At 40.2% G+C, this 12,950-nt stretch overlaps 1 protein-coding gene across 14 annotated transcripts in view; it reads left to right on the top strand.

The window, feature by feature from the left end:
* Positions 1-12,950, top strand: part of GTF2I (general transcription factor IIi) — a 91,338-nt gene that overhangs the window by 5,493 nt on the left and 72,895 nt on the right. For 13 of the 14 annotated variants that reach the window (XM_017735306.1, XM_017735311.1, XM_017735298.1 and 10 more), the window contains exons 2-3: positions 1,259-1,364; positions 2,376-2,514. In XM_017735306.1, coding sequence (XP_017590795.1) covers positions 1,259-1,364; positions 2,376-2,514 — 245 coding nt within the window. Of the gene's footprint in view, positions 1-972; positions 1,107-1,258; positions 1,365-2,375; positions 2,515-12,950 lie in introns of those variants that run through there. The other variant, XM_017735305.1, reaches the window with a different exon arrangement.

Genomic DNA, 12,950 nt, shown 5'->3' with positions numbered 1-12,950 from the left:
ACGTGCCATGACCCGGCTCCAGCTGATGCCGCATGGCGCGGGGCAGTACGAGCTTTACGGTACCGTCCAGTTCCCCTCCAGGGTCAAACGGGTCGGGGGATGAGGGGCCCCTTCTGGTTCTCCTCCCTCAGCCCCAACAGACTTACGGTTCACTGGCAGCACAGAAGGGGTCGGCACAGCTGCTGCGGTGGCACAAGCGTCTTTCTTTATCCGGTCTCTGGGTGCTGCAGGCACCATGAGCGCCTTACACACTGTCCTCCACGGACACAAAAGCTCCATCAGCGCTGCATCGCCTTGCGCAACTCGGTTCCACAACGCATCTGAAGCGTCCCATGTCCGAGGATCAAAAATATTGGTCCTATCTAAAGTTCAGTCACAGTCTTTTGCCCAGAACAAGAGTTTGTTCAAACCTGTAGACTCAACTTTCCTGCCATGTTTCTTTAAAATCCGTTCCAATGTCTCTGTGACATTCTGTTAGTGGGATACACCATCCCCCGTCGTTCCCCATGGCTCACCTACAACTTGCAGGGATCAATCGCTGGCCAGCTTCCCGGCTTCTTTCAGCAGCACTTCAAGTCCCACAGGGCTCACCAATGGACACGCAGTTAGGCGTATAATAAATTCCTCACACAGGGACACCATTTGTCGGTGATTGAGGCACAGACCCAGACCAGCAGGGAATCTGAATCATTTATTCAGAGGAATGAGCTGGTTTTATACACTTTTCCAAGGCACAGTATTTCATTATGTGGTAGTTCTCACTACTAACGTGACCTATCCTGTGTTGCCACATCAGCAACACACTTTCTAAAGGTCTTTCTGTGGGAGGATCACTCGCTGTTCACCCGTCCGGTCAGCTCCCGGCAGGCTCCTCTCTGTGGGGGTCTGCCACATGACATCTCCTCCTCCCAGGGTCCTGCCGTGTGCTCCTTTGTGCTGCCATGTGCCTCTGCAGGCAGATCCTACAGCCTGCAACTCAACTCCATCTTATTTCTCCCCATAGTGGCCTGATCATGCTACAGCATTTTAACTTTTGAATGTTTAGCTCCAGCTTTGGATGAAACAGCAGGAAGCATGAAAGAATAGAAGAGCAAGCACTTTCTCCTGTTAGTTTACCTATTTATTTGGTTGCTTGTGTGTTGTGAGCTGTGTTCTATGGGATTTTGAATTTATTTTTTTCTTTGCTTGCATAAGAGAGGTTTTCATTTTCTTGCACTGTTGTATGTATCTGAAAAGGTTTTTTCCTTTCGTCTTACAGGAGGAAAATGGCTCAAACTACTGCACCAGCAACATCCATCCATGATGAGGAATCCTTGGAAAGCAGAATGGTGGTTACGTTCCTCATATCAGGACTTGAGTCAGTGGTTAGTAGAGAAGTTAAGCTTCTGTGTCATAAATCTGTCTTGGTATTTGCAGGATTACTCCAGTATATTGCTTCCCACTGGGCAGCAGGGAAGGTGGATTGTTGTATCTTTACCATATTGTGTGTTGTCCGACCAGCTGTAACTCTATCTTTGCTTGGGATAATTCATGCTAACAGTAATCTTGTTTCTTGTGGTGTGGTTGTTTTAAAAATTATTTTGTCAAATAAAAAAATGAGAAATATTTGTTGATTGCTTAGGTACAGCATGGTTGAACGGCAAGAGTGTATTCTGGTCTTTGTCATATGAAATGTAGAGTGAATAAATCATTTTGAGGCTAATGCCTTGTCCTTAGCTGCTGTACCAACGCAACAAAACTTGTTCAGAAAATACTTCTTTTTGTTGGCATATCACCTGTTTTGTAGAAGTTATTTAATTGTGTGGTGGGGTTTATGGTTGGCTGGGGCTGTGAGTAGAAATGACTGTCCTGTTTCCTTGAAGTTGGGGCACTGTCAAAATTTGGTTCTTTAAAATTGGAGTTTTTTAATGATAAGCAAGAACAAACATTTTCTTTTTAGCAATGAGACTTTGAGTGGAACAGTTACAAGACAATAGATTGCAAGTCTTTTATTCCATTGGATATATTTGGTTCTTAAAGGCTTTGTGTCATTTTTTCTTTGTTGAAAGTTGGAGTAAGACAGTATGATTAACATGGAAGTGATAATTTAACATGGATTAATGTCATAAATCATTTTAATTAAAACCAATGCATCTCTGAGTCTATACAAAGCCTTAATTTTGCTAATGCATCTACAATGCTTTTAATATTTCTGATGAAGCTTTCCAGATGTGTAAATTGTGCTTTGCTGCTGGCTGATGTTGTGTTGCTCACGGTACCTTCTGAAGGGTGGACGTTGGCAGCAGTATAGTAGTTGTTTTACATGATATCACATACATTTTTAATAACTGTATCTTAACTATGCTAATAAAAGCCTTTTCTTTTTCTTTTTATAGTGTAAAGAACTTGCCAAGTCCAAGGCAGAAATTGCCTGTATTGGTGTATATGAAAGAACTGTTTTTGTAGTTGGAACTGAGAGAGGAAAAGCCTTTGTCAACTCTAGGGAAGATATTAAGAAGGATTTTAATGAATACTGTAAGTTTTGATGTTTTATTTTTGTATGTCACAAGCTGCATAATGTGTGTATATATATATGTATAGTAATATGTATAATAATACTAATAACTTTGGGGAGCAAAATTCTGTCTATCATTGCTGCATGCTATAATTATGTCTGCTATGGCAAATTGAGCTGTTTAGGAACATAAAAGTGAGCAGTAACAGTGGTCTTGTTTGGAATGTTATTTGTACAATGGCTGGAAATGTTCATTTTTTCTTAGATAATGTGACAGACTAGTACAGTAAGAAGTATTAGACTGTCCACCCTTATAATACATCCTGCATTTCCTAGTGTGTGCTAATTTTTCTTTGTATCCCCTCCTCCAAACTTTTTTTCCACTCTGGAAGACTGAGGAGAACACTGAACAGGTAGAGGAGTACTTCTGTCAGCTCAGGTGGTCCTGGTTCTTCAAATCACTTCATGCCTTACTAAAGCAGATACACAGTTTTGACAAAATAGTATTTTTTCATGTAGCTTTTTAATATCATTTTTATTTAGTACACGGAAGTATGCATCTGTACCGTAATGACTTAAAATTACATCTGCATTACTTTTGTACTCCTTTAAGTACACACATCTAGGGTGTGCTTTTTGTTTAATTTCATTTTTACAGTAAAACAGTGTAACTTTTGTGTTCATAAAACTTGATTCATTGAGTACAGGACAGTACTTCTAGGGATAGGTTTCAAAGATTTGATGACTATTTGGGGGAGCATTGATGTGCTCATTTAGGGAAGTGGTGGTGGTGGACAGTGCCTAATGAATAACAAAATGTACATTTATTTGCCTAGGGAAAGAGAGAAGATGAAGGTCAAGGGCAGGGTATTGTACTAGTTTGAAAGCAAACTAGTGGGAGGCATCAAGTCAGAATAACAATTTAATAGGGAAATAAAAGAAAAAAAAATAAAGGCAGACAACACTGGGTTAAACTGACAGAGTCAGGATACAACCTGGCACCCTGTTAGTCAGGGTGGTGGTGCCAGTCCGATAAAATGGTGGCTGCAGTCCTCCTGAAGTGATGGATGTGGTTCTGTCAAAGCAGTGATCCTGTAAAAAGGGGCTGCTCTTCCTCAGAAGGTGGCTATGTAGCTCCTGTCCTCTGGGAATCTAGTGGAAAGGTTCTCAGGTGTTCAGAATCTCAGATTATAGCCAGGATGGAATGCTTGGTTCCTCCCTCTGGGTGGAGCATCTCATAATGGGATGATGAGTCATGTGGCAGGGCATTGCTGGGCTCATTAACAAAAGATAGTCTGGAGGCAGGAAGCAAGGAAGCTGCCCCACCTGATTTCAACAGCTCATGAGGATGGTAATAGAATACACTGCAACCCAAGACGGGTATGATAGAAGAATCAGTCTGAGGAGGAGTTTAAAAACAACTGTCAAGTTGTTGTCAAGTTAAATACTGCTTGGAAAGCAACTATGTTTTGTCTGTAACAGAAAGACTTACTCACAAAAATGCTTTTGCTGCTAGGTAAAATTCTCTTGGAGGCTCTGTCTCAAGGTCGGTTGTTTGTGGTAGGGCTCTAGGTTTTTTTGTCACTGTCCTACTGGTATGGACAGTGACTTTCTGTGCACATACTTACTCAAATGAAAGTCACCGTGATGTTGGGTTGTAACGGATCACTGATATCAAAATGTAGAATTGCAACCTGATTGAGGAATCAAGTATAAGATGAATCCTTTTCTTTTTCTTTTTTTTTTTTCGCATTTTTTTACAGGAACAATCTTCTAATACTGCTCTTTGTGAGAACTGCTATCTGAGTACTGGGGCAGGAGTTCAGTTTTGCACCTGATTTCTTTTTTTGTTCTGTTTTTGTTGCCTAAAGGCCTTCCCTGACATCCTAGGTACTATGTTTTATTACCAGTACAGTGCTATCATGGGCCCTGATATAACAGGGCCTTTGTGTACTGGACACATCTATTAGTAAGGAGTTTGAAATTATGGAGATTTCCTGTTTGATCTCCTGGCTAGATCTCTCTTTCAGATTTTGTACTGTGGGAAGCACTGGCTTCTCATCCATGCTTGTGTTTGGCTGTATGAGATGTGGTTTCTATAGATGCATGCCTGTGTTTAAGTCCTACATTAGTTTTGATAATCCTCAGCTTTTGCTTTATTCCAGTTACAAGATACTCGTTCTTGGGCTGTGTTTTTGTACTGTCAGGCTGATAAGATTAAACAATATTAACTTTGAAAACAGTATTTTCATTATGATTCTTGCTGAACATTATGCTGTAGATCTGTGTGAACAAGGTCAACTAATGTCAGTCATTGCTTTCATGGTTTCACAAAGTGCACATCTCCCATGCTTTCAGGGGAATCTTGATGCTGGAAGTAGTTTTCTTCTGTCCTGACAAAGATGTTGATAATTCCAAAAAACATTACTTCAGAACAACAATTTTTAGAAATAATAGCATTACATATTCCTGGTGATGCTGATTCCATCACTGCCTTTGACAGCTTTGAAGTCTTGATGAAATTTATAGTATAATATCTTTTGGTCTAAAATGTAGAGCTGTGGAGGCAACAGTTCCTTTCCTCTTGAACCGTGTTTCTTCAGTTCAGTATGAAAGTGAGCAATAGGCAGTGGTAGTTGAGATTTTAGTAGGTGTTTCATAAGAATCCAGGAAGGACACAGTTCTTTGTATTTTTAACGAGTTGAGTCCTTCTTGTTACTTTAGGACTAATAAAAGCTTCTAAGAGATTCTTACGTTGCTGTTAGAATGAAACCTTAAAAAATTTATCTGTGATGTCAGTCTCTGGAGCACATGGTACTGACAATATTGAGAATACCCTCTTCACTTGTGGGTATCTTCATTTTTCTTTAAATATGGAAACAGAAGTTTAGTTACTAAGCACACCTCTGCTTATGTCTGACTGTGCAAGCCAGCACATATCTCCAGTCTTTATTTCCACATTTTTCACAGCTCCTCACAGCTCCCAACTCCTAATTTGAGTAGCGTATGAAAAGTTTTCAGAATTTGTGGGGCTCAGGCTTCAAACCTGCAGCTTTTTTTTTTTTTAAATTAGTGAGTATAAATTAGTGGGCTAAACTGATGAAATGTATATATGAGGTTTATGAAGGAAATAGCATGTACACTTTTAAGCAGTACAGAACTGATAAAAGTAATAGTAGTTCAGTGAAGCAGCACTGGAGTTTGGTTTCCTGTGGCTTTCATTCATGATGACTTTCACTCACATGGATTCCCTAACGCCTTGCCACAGGGCAAGGAGGAGCCTTGCTCATATCTGGTTTGCCTTGTTACCTTAAAAAAATGTGTTAGGAGTTAATTATAACAATGCTTTAAAAATCTTAGTATGGGTTGTGTAATAAGTGTTGAAAAGCCACTCAACAGGCATTAATTATTTAAAACTGAGTCGAATAATGTATTCTTCTGAGCTCTGCTTAATGAAGATGGCTGTGAGCCATATGTTGCGGTGAAATGGACTGGTTCAATCAGTTTAGAACTAAATGTGCTTGTATGCAGAACACGTGATTTGGGTAACCTGCAGTGTCTGATATTCTAGGCCTGTGTAAGGAATTGTGTGTTGAAAGAGCATGTACTTGGAGCACCTGCTCATATTGAGCACATGGACAGGTGTAGATACTTGTGCGCTGTAAGCAATCAAGATCATACACATCTTGCTCTAACAGTACCTCTTTGTTTTAGTTGCTGTCCCCTGCTAAAGTGTATTGTGTGGTCCTCAGTTCCTCTTGCATGGCCTTGGCAAGATGAAGTGCCTCTGTCATCTGTGGATTGCTGTGGAGTTGTGGGTTATCAGCTGTCCTGAGCAGGTGACTTAGTCCTGGGGTATCTGAAGAACGCTGTTCCCTTCATGTGTTCATCTTTGTCATCGTGGCAGTTTCCCTTGGGCTCTGTGGAATTCATTCTCATTTGAACGTGAGCTGGAGATAGTTTATAAAACAACCAAAGAAACCCCAAAACCCAGAGGAAGCCTTATTTTCCCCTGATTGTATTTGCCTGTTAGAAGGGAACTTTCAGAAGAGCTTCCTGACTCAGAAGCACCTTTTTGGTCACCTGTTCAGGACTTTGAAAGATATTTACCCAGAATTATGTGTTCCATCCCATCTGCCAGGGAGACAATTCTTCTCCAAGAATCCTGGTTGCTTCTGCTAGCATTTCCACTGGTACTGGCTGCTACACCATTAATATGTAGGTTGCAGGGAAACTTAATCATTCTGGCTCTGCAACTTTTGGCCAGCTCTCCCAGTCATGCCTCTCTTTTCTTCGGTGGTGCCAAAACTTTGAGCTCACTTGCCTGAGATGAGGCCATCTTTTGTACCTGTAGGTGGTTCATCTTGGTTGATAGGTCATTTATTTTTGGAGTCTTCATTTTTCTTCTGATGGCCTTGAGTTTCCACACTGATCTTAACAGTGCATCTGGTATGGGCCAGAGTTTGACTTCAAGTCCTGCTAGAGACTTTGGGCCAGGGTCTTTCACTCTTCTTGCCTGTACCTCCATGTCCATCCAGCCACAGGTTGCGAGAACTTCTTGTAGCTTCAGGCATGCTCAGAATCTGAGTGTTTTTAATGAACACAGCCATTCCTCCTGCTCAGGATGAATGAATGGAATGCAATTCTCCACAGACTTTATGGGAAAGATTGCTCAGCTTTGGCTCCTCAGTATGTTTCTTTGGTATGTGAATTACTGTTTCCTTTTGGATCTACTCCATCATCTGCAGGCGAGTAAAATGGTTCTTCCCATAAACTAGGCTACTGTGGACCTGCTTGAAGATCTGCAGCTAGGCTTCTGTCTCATTGAATCCTTCTGGCCTTTGAGAAAATAGAACTATCAGGTTTTCTGGGGAATTCTTATTCTGATATTGTGCTCCTTTATGTCTTTATAAGCAATGTAATGCTTCAGCAGTTTAAAGTGGGATGGAAAAAGCAAACAAAACCAGAGCCTTGAAAGACTAGATCTTACTGGCTTAAAAAACAAAACACACTTAAAACCACCATGTCTCTAACAGGATTGGCAACTACTTGAGAGTCTCACTGCTTGTGAGACTACTTTGGCCTGTTGTAATTTTCAAATGAATACCTGAAATTGGCATTTTTGTCTTGTAGTATCTTGTCCCTATATTCTAGAGAGATCTAAGTGTCTCTGACTGAAGTTACACCATGTCTAGTGTCTTGCTATGTGAATGCTGGCTTCCTACTCCATAGCTGTAGTTATAGCTTTGCAGTAATTGTCCTCACTTCAGGTTTTGATTCCAAAGAAGCTGCTGTTCACTGTGCATGATCTCTCTGGAGAATGAACTTTTTAGCTTAATATCCAAGAAGGTTTCAAATGCACAAAAAGACTGAGTAGAGCAGTTCTTTAGTATATAAGGATATACAAATAGGATTTTGAGTAGTCAGTCTCTACATCACACCTCCACTGGAGACCATGAAGTCTACTTCATCCCAGCTGTTCATCCCCACAGGCTGGTCCTAATTGATGAGATGTGCCTGTACTCCAAGTTGCCTGACTAATACGTTTTTTCCAAAGTAGAAGTATTTTGTGAAATAAAATAGTCAATACTTCTTTTGTGATTGAGGTTTAAAAAATTGTTAATATTCTCTGTTGTATGATACTGGGTGCAATTAGTTCTAATACTGGCAGTAATAAAAGCAATGCTAGCAACAGGGCCAGATGTACAAAACAACTTAGGTACCTAAAAATCTAGAACAGGGCTTCTGAAAGTCAGTGTGACATCTAGTTATAGGCATCTAAATAGCTCATAAATCAGTATTTTTGTTTGTAACTGTGTTTTCTTTGTAGGTGGTAGTATCTAAAACACAGGTACAGAAATACATGACTTCAGTATTTTCTAACCAAAGCTCAGTGAAGTGTATAACCTATTGGTATAAATATAAATTTTCCCACAATGAAGCTCTAATTGGCATGTCCTGCTGGCTTCTTTCATTTTTCTAATGCATGAAGCTATTTACGTTTTGATCCTGCCTGTGTATCATGTATGTACATTCACCATAAGCAATGCTGAACAGACTGTGGTACTGCAGACCAGAGAGCATCATGCACAGATCTGGGGTTTAGAATCTGGTAGGTAGGAGTCAAGCTACAGTAGCATGAACCTTTATATTAATTCAGTAGCTCTATGTTAACTTTAAACTAGTGATGAAAAATGTATTTGAAATCTGTTCAGATAGCCCCCAACACTGTAGCTTGCTAGTTAGTGTGAGTACTGTTCTGCTAGTCTGGATGTAGTCTTTCTATCATACTTTATTTGGATGCTGCAGTAATGATGTCAATAAAGTATTAATATATTTGATTTGCTTCTTCCTTACTGTTATGATTACCTCTGATTATGCACTGTCTGTCTTGTCATGCCTGTAGTAATATAGAAACTGTATCTAAATAGTGTGTTTAGCTTTTCAGCTCTAAAGCAGGATGTCTCAGGTTTGAAACTGAGCAGAGACTGAATCCCCTGACCTATATGGAAGCAGCCTAATACCTTTTCAAGTATTACTCTAATAACAGAGGTTGTTAGTGGGTCTAACGGCCATTGATTGTGTTTGTTCACATTATGTCTAAAGGACAGTGTTCATCATTGTCTTTGTCTCAGATTATGTGCTATGGTATTATAGTGAAAATACCATTCTGGAGCTAGCTGACATCTTTTTATATTGCTCAGAGCCTAATCCCTTGATACTAATGAAGCTAGTTTAAAGATACCAGGTTTTTTTGAAGATCATGTGCCAGTGTGGAAACTGATTTCCCACAGTCATTGTCTCTGGCCTTGAAGTATTCTGTGGCCAGCAGAGATTTCTGTGGTGTTTATGCTCCTGAAGCTACAGGATATTTTGGAAGATAAAGGAATCATTGAATTGTAGATATAAATAGTAAATCAAAGAAAAATAATAAGAGCCAGGCAGAGGATTAATGCTGACAAAACACTGGTGGACTTGCATGTATGTATGATGTCACTGATCTGCTACCTATTTAATGCAAATGGGGACTGTATCTGTGATTCTTGCTTTAGCTTTTAAAACAACGTCTGCTGAGTATTTATTTTGAGTATCTGCCGGAACAGGCTCTTCCCAGTCACTGTTAATAGGAACTTAACTCAGCTGTGGCTCTCAGTTTTGTTCCTGAGTTTTCACTTCCCTTTTGGCAACGGATAACTTGGAATAACTTATGCTTCTCCCAGTGGCCAGACCAGCAGAGACAGGTGGCTGCTCCTGGCCACTCTGACTGTGGCTTGCCACCATTGCCCAGACTTACTGTACTGGCAGAAATGAGGTTTTTATTCCTGCCATGTCTGTCACTTGGGAGTTAAGACCAGGCATCTCTTCTGGTGGAAGGGATCATGTGATTGTTCTCTTGTCCTTTTAACATTACCTGAGCGAGGTTGCATCCTGCCTGTTTAGTGATGTGTTAATGCTAACCTGCCTGTCTCTGTTTGGGGTCAATTAGGGAACGGTTTCCTAATCTTTTTTTCTAGGGAGAGGTGTGCGCAAGGTATATAAGGATATCTTTGTTTGTTCAATAAAATAATCCTCAATGATCTCAAAGGTCTTTTCCAAACTAGTTAATTCTGTGATTCTGTGGAAAAAACATGAAGCTTCAGGTGTTCTTACTGGAAAGCAGGGACACTTTTCTACAGACATTGTGTCTGCCACCAACACTTTAGGATTGTGTTTTCTCCATGTTATTTACATTGTACTCTGTTTGTTGGAAGCAGTAGTTCATACTTGGCATCTGTTTCTGTCCCACCCCTAGCTTTTGGGGAGAATTTTTCTGTTGCAGTTTGTAACTGCTTGATAAATTAGCTGAACTGTATTAACCTAAACCTTTTTGGATTTTCAGTCACTTTCTGTTTTGTATTTGCAGAAAAGCTGCTATGAGTTAAATCACCTACACTTAAAGATGTGACCAGTTTATTCCTAATAAATCACGTACTTAGAAATTAGTTTAAAGATAACATTCCTAGCACTCACCAAGCAGTTGCAAGTAATAAAAGTAAAATCTGAAGCAATCATCCCTGTCTTTCTTACTGTAAGACCTGGGGGTTTTTTTGCCATTGTTGTCTCCATTTGAGCTCACTTAAATGGTTCAGCTTGCAATCCCCTTTTCCCTAACATTTTGCAATGCAAATAAGGTAGTTTCTGTGGTACATATTTTTCATATATCATGTGTTCCTTATGTGAACTCATTCTCCTCCTCCTCCTGCTCCTCCTGCTCCTCCTAGATCTTTGTGATGTCTAGGTGTTTGTGAAAGACGTGGAAATAATTTTCCTATCATTTAGCTTTACCTTGTGACCTGCTATACTCTCCCTTTTCTACCAGTTTCCCTTCTTTTTTCCCCAACTTCCTGGATTGATAAAAGGGTTTTACCTGAAGTGGATGATGGCCAGCTCAGCTAGCCATGCATTTTTTGCATGCTTTGCAAACACTTTCTCATGGCATTAGGGTTGAATTAATCTGCTTTTGTGAAGTTTTACATTATTGGTAATTTCTCATGATTTATGAGTCAGTTCACCCCTTTTCCCAAGTTGTCAAAATAAAAAGAAACTCGCATTTTCAAAACTTCTGTGACATAGTTAGACACAAGTTATTTTGCCTCTGATAGATAGCACAGAGAATAGAAACTTCCAGGTCCGCTAAAGTTGCTAGATAGAGCTTAAAGACTAGCTAGCAAAAAGAGATAAAAGAATGCACACAGGATGATAAATGCAGCTGGAACCAGTGGAGAAACAGATAATGAGGAACATAGTGGCTTTTTTGACTAAGTTACGTAGCAAGAAGCAACAGCACATGCCTAAAGAAAAATTCAAGGCAAGGTCATCTATAACATTGGTGGCACTCAGTGAGTACTACCACCAGAGGCCCCTTTAGATGACTCTCTAGGACCATTAAAAGACTTCCAGCAGGAGGCAAATGCATGAATTAGTTCTAGGAAAAGTGGTATTATCTAGGAAGTACGTTGTAATAAGTATGTATGAGCATGATGGAATACATACCCTGTTGTAAAGTTTTAGGACACACATTCGATTAGAAGAGATATCCTGAGTGTGTCCAGTGCTGTAATAAAGAATGCCTGCTTTCTAGTACTTCAGATTGTGTTAGAAAGTTAATTTTCTGTCTGGTTTTGCTATCACCTCCCTTCCTTGCGGGTGCTTCCTCTGCTACCGTCATCTGCCTCTCTTACCTGTAGATGTGTTAAGAACAGAGACTCTTGCATGTGGTGTGCCAGTTTGGCTGCCTTTTCAGCACCCTTAGCTCTAGCCATGCCCTGCCTAACTCAGAGCTCCTTGCTGTTTTTCTTGGGTCGTTTCAGAGCTGGGTAACTTGTACCAGCCAGGTTGCCTGGCTTGATTGCCACAAACCTTTAATGTTCTGTCTCTGCCTAGCCAGCTAAGGGGTATGAAGTTAACAGCCAGTTTAAAAACCTGTGGGGAAAGTTCAGTCCCATTTCCATGGAAACCACACATCTTGTTCCCTCAGAGGTGACAACAAACAGAAAATTACTGTAGATAGCCAGTCTTTTTGAAATTTCATGGCTAGACAATTCTACCTCAGGTGATTTGCTTTTTGTTTGGTTTAAGTAATCCTTTGATAATTATAAAATGACTTTTCTTTAATTTGAGGATATTTTCCAGTTTCATGGACTGTAAAGCTGGATGGCCTTACAGAGCTCACAGGATGATTGGGTGAATAACATTATAAACCAAAGCAAAATGCACCCATTTACTTTCCCTCTTTCATTGCAGTGATTTTCCTTAAGCACAAATAATGAAATATATGTATATGAGCAGTGTCACAAAATTGTTGTTGCTCTCAAGTTACCTCTCAGAGTGCCTGTGCAGGGGCCACATTCATATTCTTAAAATTACTTCTTGTTTTTCTCTCCCTGTGGGATTGAAAGCCACCTGATTGAAAACCTTCTGATGTTTTAAGGTGCCTTAACTGCCATGGGACTGACAGCTCTTTTGCTAGAGGAGTCCTGAGTTCTATCAGCTTCAGATACCAAATTGTGCCAGCTTTTCTCTGTTTAGCATCTCATCTTCAGGTCTTTTTGTTGAGGAAGTTTCAGTTAAGTAAATTGTTTTTCTGCTAAAGTTTGATTTGTTTCTTATTCTTTGGTGAGATGAGGACAGTGCTGGATTTGTTGCTTGTCTGCAGTGTGACCCAGCAGGGCATTCTCTGCTCAGCAGGAGAAATGTAGCCTGCCTCCTCCCAACACAGCTCTCTGTTTTAGAGGAATGGGGACAGCTGGGAGATTCCTTTTCCAGCTAAGTGGTATGCTGGATTGTCAGATCTGGAGGGAAGGATATTCTGAATAAACAAAACACCTGGATAGTAGAAGAAGATAAGAGGCACTTAAGAATATCTTGACTCTCAATCCAAAATGAGGGTTGTTGGGAGTTGTGCAGTTGTAATCCT

The sequence above is a fragment of the Corvus brachyrhynchos genome, unplaced genomic scaffold (assembly GCF_000691975.1).
Source record: "Corvus brachyrhynchos isolate BGI_N302 unplaced genomic scaffold, ASM69197v1 scaffold15, whole genome shotgun sequence".
Taxonomy (NCBI): Eukaryota; Metazoa; Chordata; class Aves; order Passeriformes; family Corvidae; genus Corvus; species Corvus brachyrhynchos.
This window is presented reverse-complemented; position numbering and strand designations above follow the sequence as displayed.